At 39.5% G+C, this 23393-nt stretch overlaps 3 protein-coding genes across 4 annotated transcripts; 2 read left to right on the plus strand and 1 right to left on the minus strand.

Annotated features, from left to right (window-relative positions):
* Positions 1-1435: 1435 nt before the first annotated feature.
* ndufa3 (NADH:ubiquinone oxidoreductase subunit A3) lies at positions 1436-4542 on the minus strand. Its single transcript, XM_080896677.1, has 4 exons — positions 4468-4542; positions 4139-4213; positions 1708-1785; positions 1436-1610 (listed from the first exon to the last, which is right to left on the minus strand). Exons 1-4 carry the CDS (start codon positions 4508-4510, stop codon positions 1519-1521), a joined length of 288 nt encoding a protein of 95 aa, XP_080752803.1. The 5' UTR covers positions 4511-4542; the 3' UTR covers positions 1436-1518.
* A 63-nt stretch (positions 4543-4605) lies between these two features.
* On the plus strand, positions 4606-10692 carry tfpt (TCF3 (E2A) fusion partner). Its single transcript, XM_080896676.1, has 7 exons — positions 4606-4759; positions 5311-5412; positions 6153-6275; positions 7356-7426; positions 7522-7591; positions 9329-9487; positions 9587-10692. The coding sequence occupies exons 2-7, from the start codon at positions 5311-5313 to the stop codon at positions 9659-9661; spliced, it is 600 nt and encodes a 199-aa protein (XP_080752802.1). The 5' UTR covers positions 4606-4759; the 3' UTR covers positions 9662-10692.
* A 1645-nt stretch (positions 10693-12337) lies between these two features.
* Positions 12338-23210, plus strand: cnot3a (CCR4-NOT transcription complex, subunit 3a). Of its 2 annotated transcripts, XM_080895679.1 has the most exons (18): positions 12338-12490; positions 13104-13174; positions 13332-13399; positions 13492-13566; positions 13650-13739; positions 13865-13993; positions 14183-14278; positions 14409-14628; positions 15271-15404; positions 15630-15686; positions 15977-16904; positions 16995-17100; positions 17197-17338; positions 19030-19138; positions 20137-20335; positions 21607-21739; positions 22171-22296; positions 22382-23210. In XM_080895679.1, exons 2-18 carry the CDS (start codon positions 13150-13152, stop codon positions 22478-22480), a joined length of 2736 nt encoding a protein of 911 aa, XP_080751805.1. In that variant the 5' UTR covers positions 12338-12490; positions 13104-13149; the 3' UTR covers positions 22481-23210. The 2 variants fall into 2 exon arrangements, with proteins under 2 accessions (XP_080751805.1, XP_080751806.1); XM_080895680.1 differs by lacking the exon at positions 15630-15686.
* The last annotated feature ends 183 nt before the right edge of the window (positions 23211-23393 follow it).

Consider the following 23393-nt stretch of genomic DNA (forward strand, 5'->3'; position numbering starts at 1 on the left):
AAATAATGTAAAATGAACAGATAACGTTATTTAAGTTTCAAACCTACACTCATTGCCACTTATGGTACACCTGTTCAGGTGCTTGTTAGTGCAAATATCTCATCAGCCAATCACATGTCAGCAACTAAATACATTTAGGAACGCAGACATGATCAAAAGGACCTCCTGAAGTTCAAACCGAACATCCGAATGGGGAAAAAAGATGATTTAAGGGACTTTGAATGTGGCATGACTGTGAAAATGGCCAGACTCCTTTAAGCTGATAGTCAGGCAACAATAACTCAAATAACCACTACAACTGAGGTATGTAGAAGAGCATCTCTGTATCCACAAGACATCAAACCTAGAAGCTACGGCAGCAGAAGACCACACTGGGTGCCACTCCTGTGAGGAAAATAAGGTTACAGTATGCACAGGCCCACCACAAGTTAGACAATATGGTATTTGAAGAATATTATCTGGCCATGATAGAAACTGTGAGGTTTTCTGAGGAATATTTCCAGCAACTTGTTGAAACTGTGCCACAAAAGCTCTGAAAGAAAGCAAAAGGGGATCCAACCAAGCACAGTGTACCTAATGAAGTGGTTAGTAGTTCCCCTGCACTTTAAATCAAAGCTGAACAACGTAGGCGAGAGCTGTCCCGTCACAACTCAAACACAAGTTCAGAACACTTCTGTTAGAATTGAAATGTTGTTCGACATTAGACACATTTATTTATACACTTTATCTGCAGAAAACAATGCATCTATTCAGACACTACTGAATATAACACTACTATGAATATTTCAGAGGAACAGACTTTATCTGGACTACTAATGCTTACATGTGAAATAAAAGGTCGATGAAACAAGCTTTTGCATGATTTGAAAAACTGAGATTTCTGCAGAGAACACACAGTTATATTGTTATTTAGTATATTCAAACTTTGTACAGGTGAGAAGAAATAAGAGATATTGAAAGATATTTTACAACCTACTTCATGTTTTCACTAAAAAAAAAACAAAAAAACAAAAAACAGGGGGTATCCATCCATGAGGGGTGCGAGCAGAATTAAAGCTGGTATGAAAATAATTTTTTATACCAGCCTTAATCTGATTACAGCTTCTTATTTTTAAACTAAGCCACCTCTGAAGGATCAGAACTGTGTTGAAGCTTAGTTTCAAAACAAAAATCTTAACCCTGAGTAACTTTTAACTGAGAAAAAAACTGTTTCACATGTATGTATGTTTGAGAGGTAAAGGTGTAGATCAAACTTAAAGCAACTTAAACTGTGACTGATCAACTCTGCTTCGATTTCACAGCAAAATACTTATTAATGCTGTTACTGATTACAGGCTTTGTTATTAATTAATTCAACAGAACCAATTAGACACTGTTGCTATAGTTTGCACATCATTAACCTAAATGCACTGAAATAATACAGATGAAACAAAAGTAGAATTAAATAGAATCTTTATTGTTGGACACAGACATTGGAGGCAACTATTTAGACAGATATTAACATGAGAAAATCTGAAGTTATAGATTTTTGATCCAATCCAAGTTTCTTCCTTTTGGTTCACGTGGATGAGCTGGAATGTCGGGCATGTTTCCATCATCTCGCACGGGAACTGTGAAGAGAAAATAAGGTAGGAGTTTTAGGATGCTGAAACGTCAGCTTTCAATTACACTCGAACCTGCTGTGACATAAAGATCGCCAGTGTTTACCTGGGTAGTTGTACGGCACAGCTGCGTTCAACATTGCTGTATATTTTGTAAGTGGGCTGATGAACGGAAGAATGGCACCTGAGAAAAGACATTTGAACACATATGGCATTACACTCACAGTTCACTGTGCCTCTATAGGTCAATTGAGAATAATTGAATCATTGCACAAGGTGCACAGTCATACAGAAACATAATAAACACAGATAGCAACGACTCTGACTGGCATGGCTTTAAGTGTCAATATAAAGTTACTCATTTAAAATGCTGATTTATGAAAATTCAGACCAAAAGATTTTGGAGCCCTCTGACCAAAAACCGTTTGATGTTAACTTGTCCGGCATTTTGGACAAGTTTCATTAAGAAACTGTATACACACTCCTCCCTCATTGAATTGCTTTGTTTAGATTCTTTAGCTTACTAATTTTCTCCAGTTTGAAACGAAATAATAATGCAGAAGAAGTGATTTCATGTTAGTTTTCACAACAAATTCCTCCATGACTCAAACATCCACATATCTACTACTGTGGAATCAGCAAAGACGCCTCAAATCGCTGGTCGTTGAATAACACGAGTAACCAAAGCCAACTGTCTGCAGTACATGAAGCAGAGTAACATAACAGGCGGGCAGATGGTGATGCCAAGTTAGCCGAGATTTTAGAGTCAAGCTGCCAAATAATTTCTTAAATACACTGCTGGAAAGTTCATGGGCAATGACATTGTTATTTTCTGATTATAACCTAATTTGATATTGGCCACAAAAATTCAGTAAATTCTGTATTGTGTTGTTAAATAATGTATTTATATCGAACTTTTCTACACCTACTTACCACACAAAGCACTTCAATCTACAAGTTACATGTTATCCAAATAGCACTGTATTCCATAAACTTTAAGCATATAGCTGCTAGAGGTGGGAATCACCATACAACTCACGATACGATATTATCACAATACTTAACGCACGATACGATATTATTGCAATTTTTTAAAAATATTTTGCGATATTCATATTCTGTACATAAAGGTAAACTTTATCAATATTCATTTTATCTAATATCAAAGTCTCGCACTCAGTCTTTCTCTCATTTCAGTTTTATTGTTGACAAACTGAACGGTTTGTATTACAGTCTAGTCCAAATTAACTGAGTGCAACCATCTGGTACAATTATAGCTATTCTGAACTATGCAATTTATGAAAACTATGCAGCCCATTCAGCAACTGACAGATTTGAAAGTAAATGAAAACAAAATATAATTTTACATTAAATAAAAAAGTTTTAAACTTAATTAAAATAAAACATGTCTTAAATTAAAATAAGTAAACTGTCATGTTTATTGCTGCCAAAAAAAAGTTAAACACATTTGGACAGTGAAGGAATGTCAGGATTCTTGCTCAGAAAAAGGATCAACATGCTCTGAAGTCAGAGCACAAAAACCTTTTTATCGATTTCTGCTGTCCCTGTATCGATACATTATTAGCAAACAAAATATCACGATACTACACAGTATCGATTTTTCCCCCCACCCCTAATAGCTGCCCCACATCCACAGCCAGTTTCAAACCACCAACATGCATAAAAGTTTCAACTGTGAGAGGACGCTGGAACACAGCAAGGCTCGCTGGTGAAGTACACCATCGTGCCACCTCTATACAAGCAATGTAGGATCGCTCGATGCCACTCTCTCTCTCGTTTGCAGGTGGTTCAAAATGCAGCCGCTCGACTCTTAACTTGTACAAAGAAAAGGCAGAATATCAGTCCTGTTTTAATCCATAGATTACCTCCACAATATATTACAGATCTTTTAACTCCAGGTCACTGAGGTCATCATCACAACAACTTCTTTCATAAAAATTAAAAGTGATTGGGTTTTTGCTGTGTTTGCCCCCCCCTGGCTCTGGAATAGTCTGCTACCCCACATAAGAAGCTGTTCGACAATAAACTGTTTTAAATCAGCTCTAAAAGATCGAAGCTCTATCTACTTTAAATTGCCTTTTGTCAAGTGTGAGGTGACTCGTGGATTTTAATTGGGTTCTTGAGACCTGGATTACAAATGACTGTGCCTTTAAAGCACTTTGGTCAACTACTGTTGTTTTAACACGTGCAATATAAATAAAAGGACTTGACACACAAAGACTATAACGTGCTTATTTGTTTTCTTTATTCGGTCTTTCCATGCTGGACATATAAATCGTATACTCAGTTAAATTAAACTGAACACAAGACAGCTACGCTGATGTAAGTCTACGAAAGCGGATTATTGTGAGACGTATAGCTAGCAATCTTCTGATTAATATTTCATGTTGCCACACTGTCATTCATCGGCGTTGCAGAACTGCCATTGTATGTTATTTAAAGCTATGCTCTCTCTCTCTCTCTCTTTCTCTCTCGCTGCACCACTCTCACAGATTTCTAACAGGTTGGCGACTTACCAACCAGTCCAATTCCACAAGAAGCCATGATAACCGGCTCCTTGTTCCACGCATTCCTCAGGAAAGCTCCGATTCCTGCAGACAGAAACCCACGGGCAGGTTAAAAACCGCACCGAGTGACAGGCTACGTACGGTTAACCAATGCTAGTTAATGTTAGCAACACATCCAAGGTCACATTTTTCGAACGAATACATCAGAACTAAAGTATTTCTAAGATCCGGTTAGAGTAATTTTAAATATATAAGGTGTTTATCTGTACTATCCGAGGGTCCAAGTAAACCGAATTTCACTGATTAGAAGTCAAAAAGATGACAAAATATACACATACCCGCCATATTGTCTGGTGTAGTTTCCACCGAGCGAGTTCTCATGGGAAATGTAGTGACTGCTAAAAATGACGTATAATTCCTGCGCCCGCCGCACGAAAACAGAGAGGGAAACAGAGGATCCCTGGAAGCTTCGGGATTGATTTAAGTCAGCTATCATGCTATTAAACGGCCTTAGCTAAAGCTAAACAGAGAAAACGACACTGCACGCAGCTTGTGCTCAGGTTGATGATGACACTGGTCGAAGTGTCGCTTTAAACACACGTTAAAAACATCGTTTCGAGACTAACAAATGTAAGTACTATTAGACTAATGGATTGTTTTAGTACTAAACAATAATCAGGCGTGGTGACATCAGAAGTCTAAAACATGGGAAATTCTTGTTTTGAACTTTTCAGCCGTTTTTACTCCACTGGGAACCCCGACCACTATATCAGGCTTTTACTGACTCACAAACAGCTGTTGAGTTACTGTAATTACTATCCAGATCTCAGCATCGCGCAGTAAAATAGTAGATTTAAATTTTGTGTTATAAGTTTATATCGGCAAATAATGTGCAACTAAATCTTTAAGATAAGTGTAGCGGAGTAAATCCTGAGCACCTCCTTTGCTGCAGGTATTTCCGCTATAAAGTCAGAGGACAGCTGCTGTCCACGTGGGTCAATTTCAGTCACTTTGCTTCACATACAAACTGAGTGGTTGGTTAAAACACCATTGCTGGCGCTAGGCAGTGAGGCCGTTGAATCCTATTTGCCCAGTGTATTTGCTAGTATTTCTTCTTGATGAATGACTCATAACCGCTGCACAGGCTGTTTACATTAACAGAGAAACTTCTTTCCCTCCAGATGATGGAGGATTTTTCTGGCTTGGCTCTGCCTCCTTTATTTGGAGGTCACATCCTGGAAGCAGAACTGGAGCCTGGTGGTGTGGAGCTGGGACCGGGAGAGGTAATTTTATTGATCTTTATAAAGGTGCTTGTCATGTTAGCACACATGGTAACACTTAGTTAGTTTGCCAATTAATACAAATTCACAGCTCATTTAACCAAGTCTCCAATGTTGCCAGCAGATATGAATCAGTACACTGATGCAGAATTTATATAATATAATAGTAATGCTGGTCTTAAAAACCTTTAAATGAAGAAACACCAGTCATTATATTTGTTTAAACAAGACACTCATCCTTCACAGACATTTACTCCATTTTTTTCTGTCTTCTTTTTTGGTTCAGGAGTTTAGCTTTTTTAGTTTTCTCCATCTTTTCCCTTAGAAATGAGACTACATTAGTACTCAGAGAGCTGACCTTCTCCCTATGAACTTCGATCCTCTGTGACACAGATCTCATGCATGAAAATGTCACTGAATAGCTGCTACTTTACACATCATTGCCCCCTCTCCTTTCCCATTAGAATTTTTAGAATATGGGGAGTTTGGCTCAAAGCACATGGTTACACTCCCATGTGCTACCCACATTTACATGTATTGGAGATTAATCTTTCTAATTCATTATACACTGCATAGCAGTTTTTATTTCCTAGCTCTTGCTGAATAATGTGGCTATAATAAGATGACTTTCTGCTTGACTTGGGTTTTGCTTTGAAACATTGAACAGGTAAAAGTGTTTTCTTGTGAGAACAAACAATGTGATGCCAGACACAAAACAGAATCCTGCTTTTGTATTTGTTTAGGTGGAGCTGGGTCCAGGAGGCACCGAGCTGCTTGAGAGCACAACACAAGAAGATGAAGAAAAAAGAGCTCTTGACAAAAGGAAATATGTGGCTCTGAGCAGGAAATGTAAAGAAATTGAACAGGTGTGTGTTATGGTAAAAAAAAAAATGATACGTGAATAATAAAAATGACCAGATCAACACCACTGAAACAAAGCTTCACACAGCAGTGCTGCAAACACACGCAGGTACACAGCCCTCCCCTCACTAGCAGCTAAACAACACTTTGAGGTGTCAGTAGAACTCCAGTTTCAACAACACTGAAGTATTAAAATGTTATGATAAACATTAACCTGGCTGGTACATTACTGTTATATTATTATCTAATAGCCACATTATCTATCTATCTGTTAAGTTATTATTAAGGTAGTGACTATGGCTAATAATAAAACTTTGTTAGGGCTAGGCAGCAAACCGTACCAGTCCTGCCCATAACATGTGATGTTAATGGAGGGTGTTCATTTAAAAGTAACACATTACTTTTATCTAAAAAGTGTTACATTGTGTTGTTAAGTGCCAGATTGAGTCAGAGGGAAGTAAGATAAGATAAGATAAGATAGAACTTTATTAATCCCTCGGGTGGGTTCCTCTGGGAAATTCGACTTCCAAAAAAAGCACAGCAACGACCAAAGTTACAGTTACAGAACTGTTATATATATATATATATATATATATATATATATATATATATAACAGTGTATCGGCAGCTAGACCAAAACGGCTGACAGAAACATTAATGAATCTATTTGATCAGCAGTGAAAGTCATGAGAAGCACAGCAGTGACTCACACAACCTAAAATATTGTTTGTTTGGTTTTTTTATATAATATAAAAAAAACTGCTCTCATTGATGTTATTGTTTTTTTTATTGTTTTAATCTTCAGAAATAATGCCTTCTTTTTTTTTTTTTTAATTATTTCTTCTTTTTTTTACTAGTAATAGTAGTAGCTTCGAACATAGTATTGAGTATTCAGTGTTTTCCTGAGTATCTGTATCAAGTTTAAATTCTAGTATCTAGTAAATGGTTTGTGCGACCTTACATCGCACAGGCCTGACTTCTGATTCAACTACAATTATTTCAATAAGGTTTCTGAATATTCTCCTGCTGCTTTAATATTCTGATATATCAGTTCATCATTGATCCAACACATGCACTTTGTTCAGGTAAATCAGAAGATCCTGGGTCGACTTCACCAAGTGCAAAGAATTACTCGACGTCTGAAGAAAGAAAGGAGGTATAAACTGTCATTATAATAACTGAAGATTTTGTATGTTTTCTGAGAAGTTGCTCACTTTATGGCTCATCTGTGGGTTGTGTTAACTCTCACAGATTCCTCATGAAGACCTTAGATGCTCACGGGGATGACTACAGAAACGCTCAGCTCACTATACTGCTTGAGGTAAGGATTACCAAACATGGGTGGATATCAAAGACAATATAAAAGATGGAAGTAGCTTCTGCGTATGAAAAGTGAAGCCAACGCATTAGTGCAGGGTTAGGGAACTCCAGGCCTCGAGAGCCGGTGTCCTGCAAGTTTTAGATGTGTCCTTGATCCAACACAGCTGATTTAAATGGCTAAATTACCTCCTCAAAATATCCTGAAGGCTGTATCCCAATTCAGGGTCTGCAGTCTTAAAGTACGCAGCCTTAACGGTCCACAAGGGCCGCATACTCAAAGACCGCTAAGGCCGAAGTGACAGGCTTGTGAAATGGGACGGTCTAGCCTCCGTCGTGCTGCCCAGGTTGCCTAGCAACCATGACACTAACAGCTGTAAACATTTCATACAGCATTATTTGACAGAAATGAAGGAGAAAAGGTTTTGTTCATTTGTTTGTTTCTACATGAGCTTTGATTTGATAAGTATCTGAGGCTGACTGTGAAATCATGATTATTGGGCTTCACTTCTGTACTGAACAGTCATTTAAGATTAGCTAGTAAATAACAATTAGCTCATGTTGTTCATGAGACTAAAGTCATCTCACTTTGGTAATGTAAATATAATATGGCCAATATTAAAGTTATAATTTCAATCATTATTAGTTATTACAGCAGTGAATGAACTCTGTTTCAAATACTGAGCTTCAGTAAAGATTCAAGCTGCATTTATTTATATTATTTATATTTCCTGTCACCTTAAATCTTCACTCAAAGACAGGTTTCTTTGACACTGTATATATAACTGTGTTATATATATGAGAGACACATATTGTTCTTTTAATATGTTGGCATTACTAAATTTGTCTCAGTGCTTAATTTAAATATCCATAAAATCATCACATTCTCTATAAGATTAAGGTCAGCTATTGAACGGCATATATTAAGTAAAGGCTTTAAAACCAAGTTAGTACAAATGTCACTAATGTCACATAACTTTGCCGACATGTGGCCAACAGTAATGTTTTAATGTTCTTCGTTATTAAACATTTGCACATAAATAAGTGACATCATATTCAGTACTTACTTTTAAAAGTTTACTCTCCGGCCGCTCCTCTTCTGCCGTTTTTTTTTTTGTTTTTTTTTTCCAGCAAAATTATCCACACCCACCGCCGCGCTATGCATTCTGGGATATTTTGGGCCACGAAGTCTACACCACCACATCCTTAAAATTCAGTGAAATGAAGGACGCATTTGAGGGACGCATTTTGAGCAGCCTTTGAATTGGAACAGTCTTCGTCGCATCGCTGTGACGCAATTGGCCTTAAAATGCGGCCTTTAAGGCTGCAGACCCTGAATTGGGATACAACCGAAGTTCTCCACAGGCCTGGTACTAATCATTTGATTCAGGTGTGTTGACCCAGGGTGAGATCTAAAACCTGCAGGACACTGACTCCCGAGGCCTGGAGTTCCCTACCCCTGCGTTAGTGCCTTAAACCTTCTTTTTAATGGATACCAAAGCGCAACTTCTCTGGGTCCAAAAAGACTTACTGTATAGAAGTGTATGGGAAAATAACCTGTGGCTCCCTCATTCTGTGAAACCTTTCCTGATGTTGGTAGTTTCAGGCCAGGGCAGTAGGCAGGGTTTTCCTTCAGCTTTCTGTTTGTATTAGTTCTTCTGCTTTTGCTTGCTAAACTTTGAAAGGTCCTACAGAGATAGTTATGAATACTATTTTGTTTTTCCCCTTGCCTTTGTTTCAGGATGAATCTGGAGCCCATTTGGAGCCGGCTGCTGCAGCGGAGGATGAAAAGCTCAACGGTGTTTCCGGTTCCACTCCATCTGCAGCATCACATCATGTGGCTGGGACAAAGAAAAAGAGGCATCGAATTCCTCGTCAAGAAAAGGATAAAGAGCCACAGGTGAGTAAAGCTCTTTCCTGATCAGATGCTGCCTGTGGACGTTTAACTGTGGGTATGTTAAAATGCCGGTAGTCCAAATCACGGACCTTCTTTTCTCAGATCGACCCGGAGATGTCGGCGTTGGCAGAGTCACAGTTTGGAGAAATGTCCAGCCCGACCTCACTGTCTCATTGATCAAACCGCTGTCCTGGATATCACGATGATGGTGACTAGGATAAGAGCACCCAGTTTCCAGGACTGTTTAAAACACTGCCTTACTTGAGTCAATCTTTGTAATGTTGTGGTTTCACTTGAATATTGTGAACAGATTGAGTTCATGTAACACGAGATGTTATTCACCTTATATATGTGTATATTTGTTTTGTATATACGAGGTTATGTTTTTACAGTTGACAGTTGATGGCAACATATTTATGACAAGCACGTGATGCTGAAAACATGATTTGATAAATATTTGACGTATTAGATGAATATGACAGGGTATTACTATCATTACTTGAGTTAGGATTTTATCCGAGTAAGCAGATGGACTCGTCGTCATATTAAACTTTTACACTGTGCTGTTTGGGTTTACTTTTCTGTGATTTTGTTTTTTCCCTCTTTTGTATTCACTCATCTGCCTTCACATGCTCATGGACTTAATGTGGCATCTCATTCTTAATCGATAGGGTTTGACATGATTTCACCCCACCTTGTGAAGCTATAACTGCTTCCGCTATTCTGGGAAGGCTTTCCACAAGGTTTAGGAACGTGTTTATCCAAATTTTTGGCCGTTTTTCCTGAAGCACATTTGCGAAGTCGGACACTGATGTTGGACGAGAAGGCCTGGCTCGCAGTCTCTGCTCTGATTCATCCCAAAGATGAATGCCATGAGGTCAGTCAGGCCAGTCAAGTTCTTCCACACCAAGCTCGCTCATCCATGTCTTTATGGACCTCGCTTTGTGCACTGGTGCACAGTCATGTTGGAATAGCAAGGGACCATCCTTAAATTGTTCCCACAAAGTTTAGAGCATGAAACTGTCCAAAATGTCTTGGTATGCTGAAGTATTAAGAGTTCCCTTCACTGGAACTAAGGAGCCAAGGCCAGTTCCTGAAAATCAACCCCATCACCTATATGGAAAGCTTTTACACAAATATTATGCCTGAATAACAAGTTTCAGTTACAGTTTGTTTCTGTGTTAAAATAAAAAATAAAAAAAAATGCTAGAGCAGTCAATTTGACATTTATTCATCTTTTTAATACTGTTAACCCCCCCCCCCCCCCCCCCAAAAAAAAAAAAAAGATATAGGTATGAGAGTGAGAGAGATGTTAAATATGACATAAAAAAAACGTACATTTAAAATAAACATTACACAATACACTTACCTACCCCTTCATTTGGCACACAGTGCTTTCCTTTAGATCTGTCTTAATTCTTTGTGGCATAGATTCAGCAAGGCGCTAAGAACATTCTTCACAGATTCTGGTCTTTGTTGACAAGATGGCATCACACAGTTGCTGCAAATTTGTAGGCTGCGCATCCATGATGCAAATCTCTGCGGAGGACATTTGAATACAGTGAACATTGTCATGTTCAAGAAACTAGTTTCAGATGATCTGAGCTATGTGACATGGTGCACTATCCTGCTGGAAGCAGTCATCAGAAGATGGGTACACTGTGGGCATAAAGGGATGGACGTGGTCAGCAACAATCCTCAGGTAGGCTGTGGCGTTTAAATGATGGCCCAAAATGTGCCACGAAAACATCTTCCACACCTTTACACCAGCAGCAGCCTGAACCACTGATAAAAGCCTGGGTGGATTTGTGTTTTGATGTTGTTTATGCCAAATTCTGATTCTATGATCCAAATATTGAAACATCAAACCGGATAGTGTTTTTCCAATTGTCTGTAATCCATTTTTGGTTAACCTGGTGTTCTGTTGCTGTAGCCCATCTGCTTCAATGTTTGACATTCTTTGTATTTATATATGCTCTTCTGCATATATAAGGGTGGCCTGATGTCAGTCTTTAAAAGGAACTGCACAACATTGTTATTCCTTGTCCCCGTCCCCTATCCTGAGACTAAGTCCAACACTGTGACTTGCTCTGCAGGACATGCACTTTTCTAAAGTCTGGCTTTTGCCCAATGCATGTGAATTGTAGTCAAAGAAAGACTAGCCTGTCTAATTCTATACTAATTAGTAAAAGATACCCAGACATCACGAGCATATCAGATTTTGGAGAAAACTGCCACAAAGAAAATGAAGTGGCACTATATTTTCAGAGATAGAAATGTTGTCTTTATTGTTATTATTATTATTATTATTACTTTATACTAGTTATTTTTCTGTTTCATACAGGAGAAAATATGTTATGGAGTGACACAGTATATGTGTGTCATAATTGGCTAACATTTGTTAATATTTTTAGGTGTGGCTAAATAACGGCACGCCAATCTATGGATTTGATTTTGTGACAAATATCAACATGATATTTGTCACAAAACATTTAGCATATTTCTGTTTTATTTCAGCATATCTTTTAAGTTTTGGTTGTTTGTTTATATTAAATCCTTCACATTGCAACATTCTAACTAGTGTTAAGAAATTAAATTAAAAATACATTTTCAAATAACGAAACGAGGTATACAATTTCCACACAATGAAGTTATAAGTTCGTAAAAAAAAACAAAAAAACAATTTAAATGTAGAAATTTGCATTTTTGTGAACCTCGGGTGGTTTTGTGTCGATCATCGATCGTCACTTCGCTGAGCCAATGGCTGGTTCTCGTTCCAGCGGATGTTTCGCAATGACAGGCGTGAGATATATCCAATCAGAGTTTATAGATTGGATTTAGGGCGGGATCCCAGCAAGGAGGTGGGATTTTAGCTACCGTCCATCTTCAGCTACATTACAGTGAGCGAGCTTGTCGAAAAGAAAACACAATTTGGAAGTAAAGAAGACTTTCTGGAATTAGTTTTGGCTCTATTTGAAAAAAGACAAACGAAATCCCATACCCTAGGTAAATGTCGTGCACAAGTATAAATCTAGATTGTCGGCTTGACCCAGTATCCCTTTTTCCTAAATCTGACTAGCTGGCAAGCTAAGCTGCTAACTAGCATTTTATGCATTAGCTAGCATGTTAGAGATTGGAACGGATTCTGTTATTATTGTGCCTTTCACAACGCAAAACCACAATATAAAGACTGTGCTGGACCCCAAATTAATAATGCATGAATATGAAGTTGTTCTGTCAGCATGCACCGGGGCAGTTCCAGGAAACGGGTCGGTTAGGAACCGAGCGAGGTGGAGAGGCTAAGCTACTGGCTAGTATTAACGTTAGCTGAGTAGCGTTAGCGTGCTAGGTGGCTAAATTTAGCTGACAACCATGTCACTTGTGTTGGAAATATTAGCAAGGTGATATATGACAATACTAGGATGGAGAAGTGGCCATAGAAAACTTTATTTTCATTGAGCGTGCTTAAATTCTGAAGCTGTGGTGTTATTTAGCTGCTAACGTCAGCCGGGTAGCTAGATGGAGTTAATGTCAGGTTCACTGTGGAAAGCGATGTAACGATTCCTCTTTTGGAGGGATTTTTGTTTGTATTGACACACGCTTCGATTTCTTCACCCAGATAACTTCGTGACAGACGGAATGTGGACATTGTCGTAGTCAGAGCCATGGCTGACAAGAGAAAACTTCAAGGTAAAAGAAACTGTCTTCAGTTATGTTGCACAATATGAATCACGTTGTAGGGTCTGCTGGTGTACAGGAAACTTTATTTCCTCTTGCATGCTCTTACTGTTTTGAAAGAGTTTATAAGGTCTTTTGGTAATGCATCATATTTTTTGAATTTGTGCAGGTGAAATCGATAGATGTTTGAAAAAAGTAGCTGAAGGTGTAGAACAGTTTGAAGATATCTGGCAGAAGGTAAGAGATTCTTCCATTCTGTATTTATTTGTCTATTTAGTAACTAATGAGGAAAAGACACACAGTATCTAAATGATTTGTTTACATTTTAGCTCCACAATGCAGCCAATGCAAATCAGAAGGAAAAATATGAGGCTGACCTCAAGAAAGAGATTAAAAAACTTCAGGTAAGAAAGCTTAACAATGACCATGTAAGTATTCAAAATTAGCTATGTGATTTTTAAAATGCTCACCATCTGTGCTCTTTCAGCGATTGAGAGATCAAATAAAAACATGGGTGGCCTCAAACGAGATCAAGGACAAAAGGCAGCTAGTTGAGAACCGCAAACTTATAGAAACGGTATGGATCTTCACAAGTGTACTTTAAAAAAAAAAGTGTTGCATTTATATTATGTATAACTAAAGTGCATTGTTACATCAGACCTGAAGTAATTAACAGCTAATTGGATCTTTTTTTTTCTTTAGCAAATGGAGCGGTTCAAGGTGGTGGAACGTGAAACAAAAACAAAAGCCTACTCTAAAGAAGGCTTGGGGCTTGCTCAGAAAGTGGATCCAGCTCAGAGGGAAAAGGAGGAAACAGGACAGTGGCTAACAGTAAATACATTTATGTTTTACCTATGCTTCTGTGCGTGATTTTTTTTTTTAAACATTTCTTTGGAAAAGGCATAGACAAAAAACTTAACAACGTAACAATTGTATCAAATCAACCACAGATATTCCCAAAACATGGTTAAATTAATAAGATCTGAAAAAATTAACACTCTTTTTTTTTCTCATCTGCAGAATACAATAGACACTCTAAATATGCAGGTGGATCAGTTTGAAAGTGAAGTGGAATCTCTTTCAGTTCAAACAAGAAAGAAGAAGGGTGATAAAGAGGTGAGTCATCCCATGTCACTCTCTGAAAGGATGTCTGTTTCTAAACTGTCTGGTTAAATTTTAACTGTCTGTTAAATTTTTGGTTAATATATCCTAACATACATACACACTTGTTTTTTTTGTCTTGTAGAAGCAAGATCGTATTGATGAGCTCAAGCGGTTGATTGAGAGACATCGATTCCACATTCGAATGTTGGAGACCATTTTACGAATGCTGGACAATGACTCCGTGCCAGTGGATGCAATCCAAAAGATCAAGGATGATGTTGAATATTACATTGACTCCTCTCAAGATCCAGACTTTGAGGAAAATGAGTTCCTGTACGATGACTTAGATCTGGAAGACATCCGTAAGTAGAGCACTGTCTAGTGTGCGAGTGTTCGGTTAAGTTTTGCTGCTCTTGCTTTACGATACCAGAAATTCTCACTTCATTAATGTAAACCAGCAGTTACCTGTTGGTTCAAAGATGTTATGATGCCACCTGCCACTTACCTGGGGTGCAGCTCTGGTAGATTAGCCCCTCTCTCTCTGCACTGGGAAGTTTTGTACAAAGTAAGATAGATGAACCAGCACAGCTCCATTGTAATTGAATGTAGAAAGTGATTATATGTTAGCTGTGTCAGAGTAAACTGATACACTCTGACTCAAATGAAGTGATGAGAAAATGGACGTTAACCTGCTGGTAATACTTGGTTGGTCCCACTCAGCAAACTAATCTGCATGCGTGCATGTTGTACACAACACAAAGTGCCACACAGTTCAGTGGCATTTAAACCACGTTTTGATTAGTAAACAGTGTCACATAGCACAGCCATGGTTTCACCAAATCCATCAGTTCCTGCAGTGTTTTGAATGTTTTCATATTGTTTCCTTCCTTTTGGGCAACTAGTCTGTTCTTTCTTCTTGTTTCAATGACTTAGTAAAATAGTTGTCATGTTGATGTCATGACGATATCTGATGCTTATCTTTATGTCCTACTCTTCTGTTGTAGCTGCAGCATTAGTTGCAACTTCACCATCGGGCCAGGGCAACGTGGAAGATGAGGTGTATCTCCACTCTAGTAGCACTCCCACTTCCACCACCTCTTCTTCACCCATCCCTCCATCCCCAGCCACTTGCACTGCTGTGAGTTTGTGTCTTTTTTTTTATCATTAAAGTTTTGGTCCTGGTGTTAAAGGGATGTTGGATAGTTAAAGAACATTCTGACACAATTGTGCATATATGCCTGTCTCTTTAAGTTTGCACTTGGTTAACCCACCCACATTCCCCATTGTATTATAATCCACTGGCTAGTATGTTGAATCTACATTTCAAAAGTGGATTGTCATATCAAAGTATCTCCTCCTATAGGAGAATTCAGAGGACGATAAGAAAAGGGGACGGTCGACAGACAGTGAAGTTAGTCAGGTGAGAGGTTCGCATCTGTGCTGTGTCAGTAGATGAACAGTTTAGTGCAGTGCTCTTCATCCTTGGTCCTGGTGAGCCATGGTGGCTGAAGGGTTTTGGCCTCTCAGGCACTAAAATGGAGTTTCTCTGTGGGACCATGGTTGGAGACTTCTGATTTAGTTTTTTCCATTTCCTTCATATATGGGCCTCCATAGATCACAGTAAACTTTGCTCCTTATGCATTTTAGATCTCTGTTCATGCCCTCTGGTCAGTTTTACTTGAGATGCCTTCCTCTGATGTTTATTTCCAGTCACCTGTGAAGAACGGCACCCCATCCTTGTTATCCTCTTTCTCTTCTTCCACCACCTCTGGGTCCTCCTCATCCTCCTCCCTTGTGTCCATGGCGAGTGTTGTCGGAGGGATTCCTGCAGTGCCCACTAGCAGCAGTCTTATAGGAAGCTTCAGCAGTGCGGTGCAGCAACATCAGCATCAACCTGCACAACAGCAGCAGCAGAATTCTCAGCTGCCAAACCAGTCGCAGCAGCAGCAGCCACCTCAGACGAAACCCTCAGTCCCTTCAAACAACACCCCCAGCCCACCCAGCAACCCACTTCTCCCAACGTCTACTGCCCCCTCTCTTCCTACACCCAACACATCCACTTCATCAGCTCCCAATCCTCAGTCACAGTCCACATCTGGACCCACATCGGCATCCAGTTTGGGACTTGGGCTGGGCCTGGGATTGAGCAAAGTTGGCATGACTGGGACAAGCAGTGCCAATCAAATGCCAGGGCTAGGGATGGGTGGCCACCCCACTCCTTTAAACACAATGGCAGGGCTCATTTCGGGTTCAACACCTGCCCCCTATGCTCAGGCAGCAGCATCCGGAGGCTTGGGTTTGAGCAGCACCACTCAGTCAAGCATTTCAGCAGAGAGCAGCACTTCCATACCCACCTCTGGCTCCAGTGGAGTCACCACCAACGGGGCAGGAACAGGGCTTGGTTTGCTGGGTTCCAGTCCAGCCCACAACTCTCTGAGTGGGAATATTTTGGGTCTGGTTCCTGGGCAAAGTGTGGCCCCTGGTACCTCTCAGGTTCCCCCAAGTTCTGTCAGCTCTACTCCAGGAGTAGTTGGCATGATGGGAGGCAACGGAGGAAACGTTGGTGTGGTTGGAGGAGTAGGAGTGAATTCTGCTCCTGCTAGACCACCAAGTGGACTGAAGCAAAATGGAAGCACAAGTAGGTGGAAGTTTTGCGGTCCTTGAGTTCATTGTGAGATTTCTATAAAAGTTTTTTTTTTGCTCTAACGTGTCCTTCGCCTGCCTGCAGGTTACAGTGCTGTGGTGGCGGAGAGTTCCACAGAATCGGCTCTAAGCACACCGAACCAATCACAAAGCAGCCAACCCTCATCTCTCAGTTCCTCAACCAGTCAGCCGTAAGTTATTTCTCCTGAAACTTGACACGTTTCTTCTTGTTCTTGTCATGCTGGTTCTTAACTTTCTCGCCATTGTTCCCACCCCACCTTCTGCAGGATGGACAATGGTCCCAGTTTAATCAGCTCCATCACCCTGCCTCCCAGTTCTCCGTCCCCCTCGTTCTCAGACAGCACACCGGGTGGAGGGAGTCTTCTCAACGGGCCCCACTCCTTTTCACAGGCCTCTGAGGGGCTAAAGGTGAGCCATACCAACGAGGTTAAGTTTGAGCATGTAACATTGGCATCTTTAGCTTGGAGCATGGATGAACTTGCAGACTTGAATCAGCTAAAACAGGCTCCATTTGTGGAAGAAAAAACTTCAGAGGCTAAAATTAGTGACTGGGGTCATGCACACAATATATTTTATACAGGAATACCTTATTTAATGGCTCTGCTTTTGTTTACCATACATAAATGATTTCCTTTGTCTGTGAGATATTTTAAACTGTGTTAATGTAAATAGTTATCAGGTCTGATAAGTTGTCTTTTCTTTCTTTCTTTCTTTCTTTCTTTCTTTCTTTCTTTCTTTCTTTTTTTTTTTTTAAATGAACCCAACTTATCTGTTAGTTAAGTTGTTTTCATTGTCACTTTGAGCTTCAAGGGTTGTGCAGCAGTAAGCAGTATAATGGGTCAGTTATTGATGTTTACTCTGAAACATTTCAGTGATTATAAGTGAAAAGTTATAGTAAAATATTGAAAAACAAAAAAAATATATTTGTTTTTGGGAATAAAAATGACCCACACACTGTTGAATCAGCCGTATCACACCAAGAATAATAGGCCATAGTGTCAGCAGGAGCATTACTAGGAGCACTTCCATCAATATTTTCTGATCAGGTCTGTCAGTTCAGCTCAACAGTGACCGCCCACTTTTTAAAGGCTCTGTTTCTGGAAGTGAATTTCCAGAAAAATCTTATATGAAAAAACGTTTAATCTGTGAACCAATCCAATCAGCTACGAGGTGAATTGTTATCATGTTAACACACAGTTGATTTCAAACAGATTTGTTGTTTGTATAGGAGCACACAGCAAGTCTGCTTTGGACGATTACAACATAGTGGCTCATAATCAAAATCAGAAATGGAGAATATGAATGATATGATTGATGTAGGAGCTCCTGAGGTCAGAAGATAACCAGCTAACTGAATTGTTTTTGAATTGAGACATTCCTGTCTGTGCTGGAATCCATAGTTTTTGCTGCTGAGTATAAAATTATTAAATTATCCCTGAGTGCCCACAAACCTCTGCTGATCACATTTATAACAAACACACACTTACTGTGTACTTACTCATGTTACTGCCAGAAAACACGCAGATCCTGACTTTTGTCTGTTTGGAGCCTTTCTGCTACAGGTAATAACCCCTATAAGCCTGATATGTGAAATAATTGCCAGAAAATTAAATTCCAAGCATTTTTTAAAATGGAGAGTTTATTGAACAATCTGACAAATTTGTTTAAAAATGTATTCGATTTTACGTTTTTAAATTTGTTTCTTAAATTTTTAAAAAAAATTTATTCTCCAATTTAATCTTTTTTTCAGGTGTAAAAAAAAAAAAAACACACCGATGCTCTAAAGTCTCAAAAACTCACAAAAAACTGTGTGTATTAAATATGATAGACTAGGTGTTAAGGGGATGAATGCATACATTTAGACAGGCGCTCCTGTCTTTGAGCAGTGCAGCTGACAGAAAAACATCTTGTTCTTAAAAGTTTTATTAGTAGCTGATCTTTATTTAATATGTTGTTTGCTCTTCTAGTATTACTTTCTTCTAATGCTCCCATTCATCGTGCTTCTACTTTTAAGCTCCAGTAACTGTAGGCTGTTCCCAGTTTAATGTGACTTTTAGCCTCTGTGTGTTCACATTAATGGGGCCTTGTTCCCTCCTCAGGCACCTGAGCCTCTCAGCTCTCTGAAGGCGATGGCGGAGAGAGCAGCGCTGGGATCAGGCCTGGATGGCGAGATTTCCAACCTGCATATAACGGATAGAGGTCGAAACGGTCAGACCTTTTTTACCTTTTTTCAGCTCTTTATGATGAATAAGCAGATCACGCTTTTATGCTGCTTGCTGTTTTGTTTTTTTTAAATAATTGTACAGTAAAACATTCTTACACACTGCTCATGGTAACGTAAAGAGTTAAGCCTAAAGTGTAAAAAACTGATTTTTTATTTATTTATTTTTTTTACAAACTAAGTTATTATTTGTCTTTTATGAAGATAACAAACATTAGCTTGTTGCTGCCAGCTGTTTTTGTGAGGCAGGAGGTTTTTATGTGTGACATATTTAAGACATTTCCCTTTGTTCTGGTAACATTTAGTTTTCCTTTTAATGCCAGATTGTTACTGCTTCGTGAACATAATTATGAGTTTTGCTGCCAAAGTGTAGGAAGGAAAGTTCCTGTTTTGCTTCTTTCCAGCTTGGCATTTTTATGCTTCGATTCACAGAGGAGGCAGCCAGAAGTAGAAAAAAATCAGAGAGTTTAGAGCAGTCTGGAGCCTGAGTTATTGGCACATAGGGATTGCTTATCTTAAAACACACACACACATTTTCGTTCATTTGTTATCCTGTTTAGAGTGTCGGGGGTGGAGCCTATCCCCAGGGTCAACTGACCAACATTCATGCTCACACTCACAGTCATGGCCAATCAAAAATCACCCGCTAACATAACATGCAAGTCTGTGGACTGTGGGAAGAAGCCAGAGTACCTGGAAAGAGAGTGTAGAAAGGTCCAAACTTCAGGTCAAGGCCTTTTTTGATTCAAGCTACAACCATGAGGCTAGATTATGTCTGTAATTAGTTTACTGTTGGAATGTTCTTACTCTTATAAAAACAGAGTTGGTACAACTAAAGGAATAACCTTAAAACTTTACCTTCAGTTGCTCGCCCTGTCGTTAAGAGTCACATCTAACCATACCCCACACAGATGATGGGAAGTGAGGCATTGCTATGGCTTCTTGTGTAATTGAAGATAGCCGTTGCTTTTTCTGCATCCTGCAGATATCTTCTCTGGTTCATCTGCAGCACCTGGCACACCTGCCGCGCCTCAGCCGTCCGTGACAGAGGTCAACATCCCCCCATCGCTCGGTGTTTGTCCGCTGGGTCCAACCCCTCTCCCCAAAGACCAGCTCTACCAGCAGGCGATGCAGGAGTCGGCATGGACGCACATGCCCCACCCCTCTGACTCTGAGAGGATCAGGTGAGCCCATCACTTTTTTTTCCACAGTAATTTTGCAAATTTACTTTGATTAAATGAAAAATTTGCATTGTGTATGCATACTGCTCTGCTAAAAAAATATGTAGGATAGTTTAAAATTTGTCATAAAACCTGATTTTTTTTTTTCTTTTTTTAAAGCAAATTTGTTCTTAATCACTAGTTTTATTAAATTAAGAAATAATATAGTCCCCATTAGTCTCCAGAAGGGCAATAAATAAGTTTGTGCTTTAGGGCAAGCATACCTTATGTTTAAGTCAATATCATATAAATGTGCAGTGTTCTGCAGTTTCAAAAAATACTGTGCAAAGGTTTTAGGCAGGTGAGAAAACATGCTGTAAACAACGAATGCTTTCAAAAATGGAAGTGTTACTCATTTATTTTCATCAATTAACAAAATGCAGTGAATGAACAAAAGAGAAATCAAATCAATATTTGGTGTGACCACCCTTTGACTTCAAAACAGAATCGATTCTTGTAGGTTTTTTTGAAGGAACTTGGCTTGCACGTTGTTCCAAACATCTTGGAGAACTTGATATAGGCTTCCTCACATCCTTCTGTCTTTTCATGTAATCCCAGACGCATTCGATAATGTTGAGATCAGGGCTCTGTGGGGGCCATACCATCACTCCCAGTACTTCTTGTTCTTCTTTACACTGAAGATAGTTCTTAATGACTTTGGCTGTATGTTGGGGTCATCCTGCTGCAGAATACATTTGGGGCCAATAAACAATCATTTATATTTCTGAAAGCATTTTTTCACACCTGCCTAAAACTTTGGTACAGTACTGTATATCCGTGGTTGCACAAATTTTGGGGAAAAGAGCCCTTTGCGTTGCTCTGTGGCTTAAAAGTAAACGCTTTTCTGGTGACTTCATGGGCTCAGTTGCTAGTTTTCAGTTGTAATGAATAATTTATGAAGTTCATTTTTAAAATTTTTACTATTATTAGAGTCAGAAAGGAGAATTTATCCAGGGCATGCTCATTCGGTAATGAAGGGTCATACACCTGCTCGGCATGACCAGTTTCGGGGAGCAACTGGAGGCTTCGCAACGGAACCTCAATAAGCAAAAAGATGAACCTGTTGTACCTTAAAGTGTTTGTGACATCTGTTGACACTAATAGAAAGTTCTGAATATTCACGTGTGGTTTTGGGTAGTGTGGATGGAGTACTTTGTTAGAGCAGAAATGAGCACAGCTGAAGTATGCTTTGATCAGTGGCATTCATTAAAGAGTTTTCTGTTTCTGTCTTAAAGGCAATACCTGATGAGGAATCCATGTCCCACCTTGCCCTTCCATCATCAGGTCCCACCTCATCACTCTGACTCCATAGAGTTCTACCAGAGACTGTCCACAGAAACTCTCTTCTTCATCTTCTATTACCTGGAGGTAAACGCTCTCCATGTAAACTCACACGAATCGGTTTGATTGTTTGAGTTTGTAAACTTGGAGCTTTTTTCTATGATTTGGTTCCTTTTCACACAAAAAAACTCAAAGAAACCTCAGCGCGAACCAAAATGCATCGCGACAAACCATGTGAAAACTTTTAGTCAGCTTATTGGTTAGATGTGGGACGGGAGCAGAATGATTTGCTATATAAGGTGGAAAATTTACAATAATTTTACAGCTATAGTTTTGTTGCCCGTACTGACCGTTTTTGTGATCTGGACATCTATGGTGCACTGCCGCATCGCACAAAAAGTGCACGTGGATAATGAGAAGGACAGAGTTGAATTAAACGGACTAAACACCCTGAATGTCTTTTTTCTGTGATCTGTTAAAGTTTGTGAGCATAATGGTTTTATTGACTTCTCTCTCAGGGTACCAAGGCTCAGTATCTGTCTGCAAAGGCTCTGAAGAAACAGTCCTGGAGGTTTCACACCAAGTACATGATGTGGTTCCAGAGGCACGAGGAGCCCAAGACCATCACCGATGAGTTTGAACAGGTGTGGGTTCATCTCCGCACACCGATTTATGGTCATTGTGGTGTTGATTAAGGTTTTTATTCTTACCACTCTGCTGTTCCCTTAGGGCACTTACATTTACTTTGACTACGAGAAATGGGGCCAGAGAAAGAAGGAGGGGTTCACCTTCGAGTACAGGTACCTGGAAGACAGAGACCTGCAGTGACGGACGGACGGACGGACACAAAAGGACAGAAAAGACAAAATGTGCTGCTGTTGACATTCCGAGACTGAACTCCAAACTGTGGATAGAGATTGTGATGTGTAGTAGAAACCCTCTCCTGAGATTGGAGACTGGTGTCTGTATAGGCTGCATCTCAAATGTGAAGCCCTTGCTCCTCATGTAGTGCTTTGCTTTTGACCAAAGAAAATGCCCCGTGGGTCTGATCAAATGCATCGCGCTGCACAAGCTGGGAGGGTTCTCGTTGGAGATCTGCGTTTGTGCCTGTCTGTGTGCACACTCAGTATGTGGCATTAGGAAAGCCTACCCCATGCATGTTTCTCATGTTTAGTTGTCTTTTTTTTTTTTTCCCCCGTTTCAACACGATTCTCTGTACCACCTACCCGACATCAGCCTGGAAGCCTTTTGACTTGACACAAAACAGACTTTTGGATTTGATTAAGTAAACTGCCCATCTCGTATTTACTGTAATTTGGTGGTTTAGAATGGGGACGTACAGTGGACATTTAGTCATGGTGTGTAGGAATGGCTTCTTTTAAGATCCTACAATGCCTGTTAAATATGGTCACTATTGAAGATAGTGAGCGGTTATCAATAGTTTTATTGATATTGTCTTGGTCGATTTAAAACGCTGATTGAGAGTGACCACAGGGCCTCTCCCTGTGACAGGGAAAGAGTCCTTATTGGACATGGATTAAATTGCTATGCAATTGAACTGGTCTCTGACTCCCTCTCTTTACAAATAAAATGTTTTTAAGTTAACGTGTCAAGGAAAATGCATTATTATTGCGCCTTCATGTTTGTGACAAATTAATAAACTTGTAAACAACTCTTAAAGATAGGATTTGAGACATTAATCTACTTGATGTTTAATTTTCCCTCAGTGTGAAAAGGCCAT

This window comes from Rhamphochromis sp. 'chilingali', assembly GCF_963969265.1.
Source record: "Rhamphochromis sp. 'chilingali' genome assembly, chromosome: 11".
Taxonomy (NCBI): Eukaryota; Metazoa; Chordata; class Actinopteri; order Cichliformes; family Cichlidae; genus Rhamphochromis; species Rhamphochromis sp. 'chilingali'.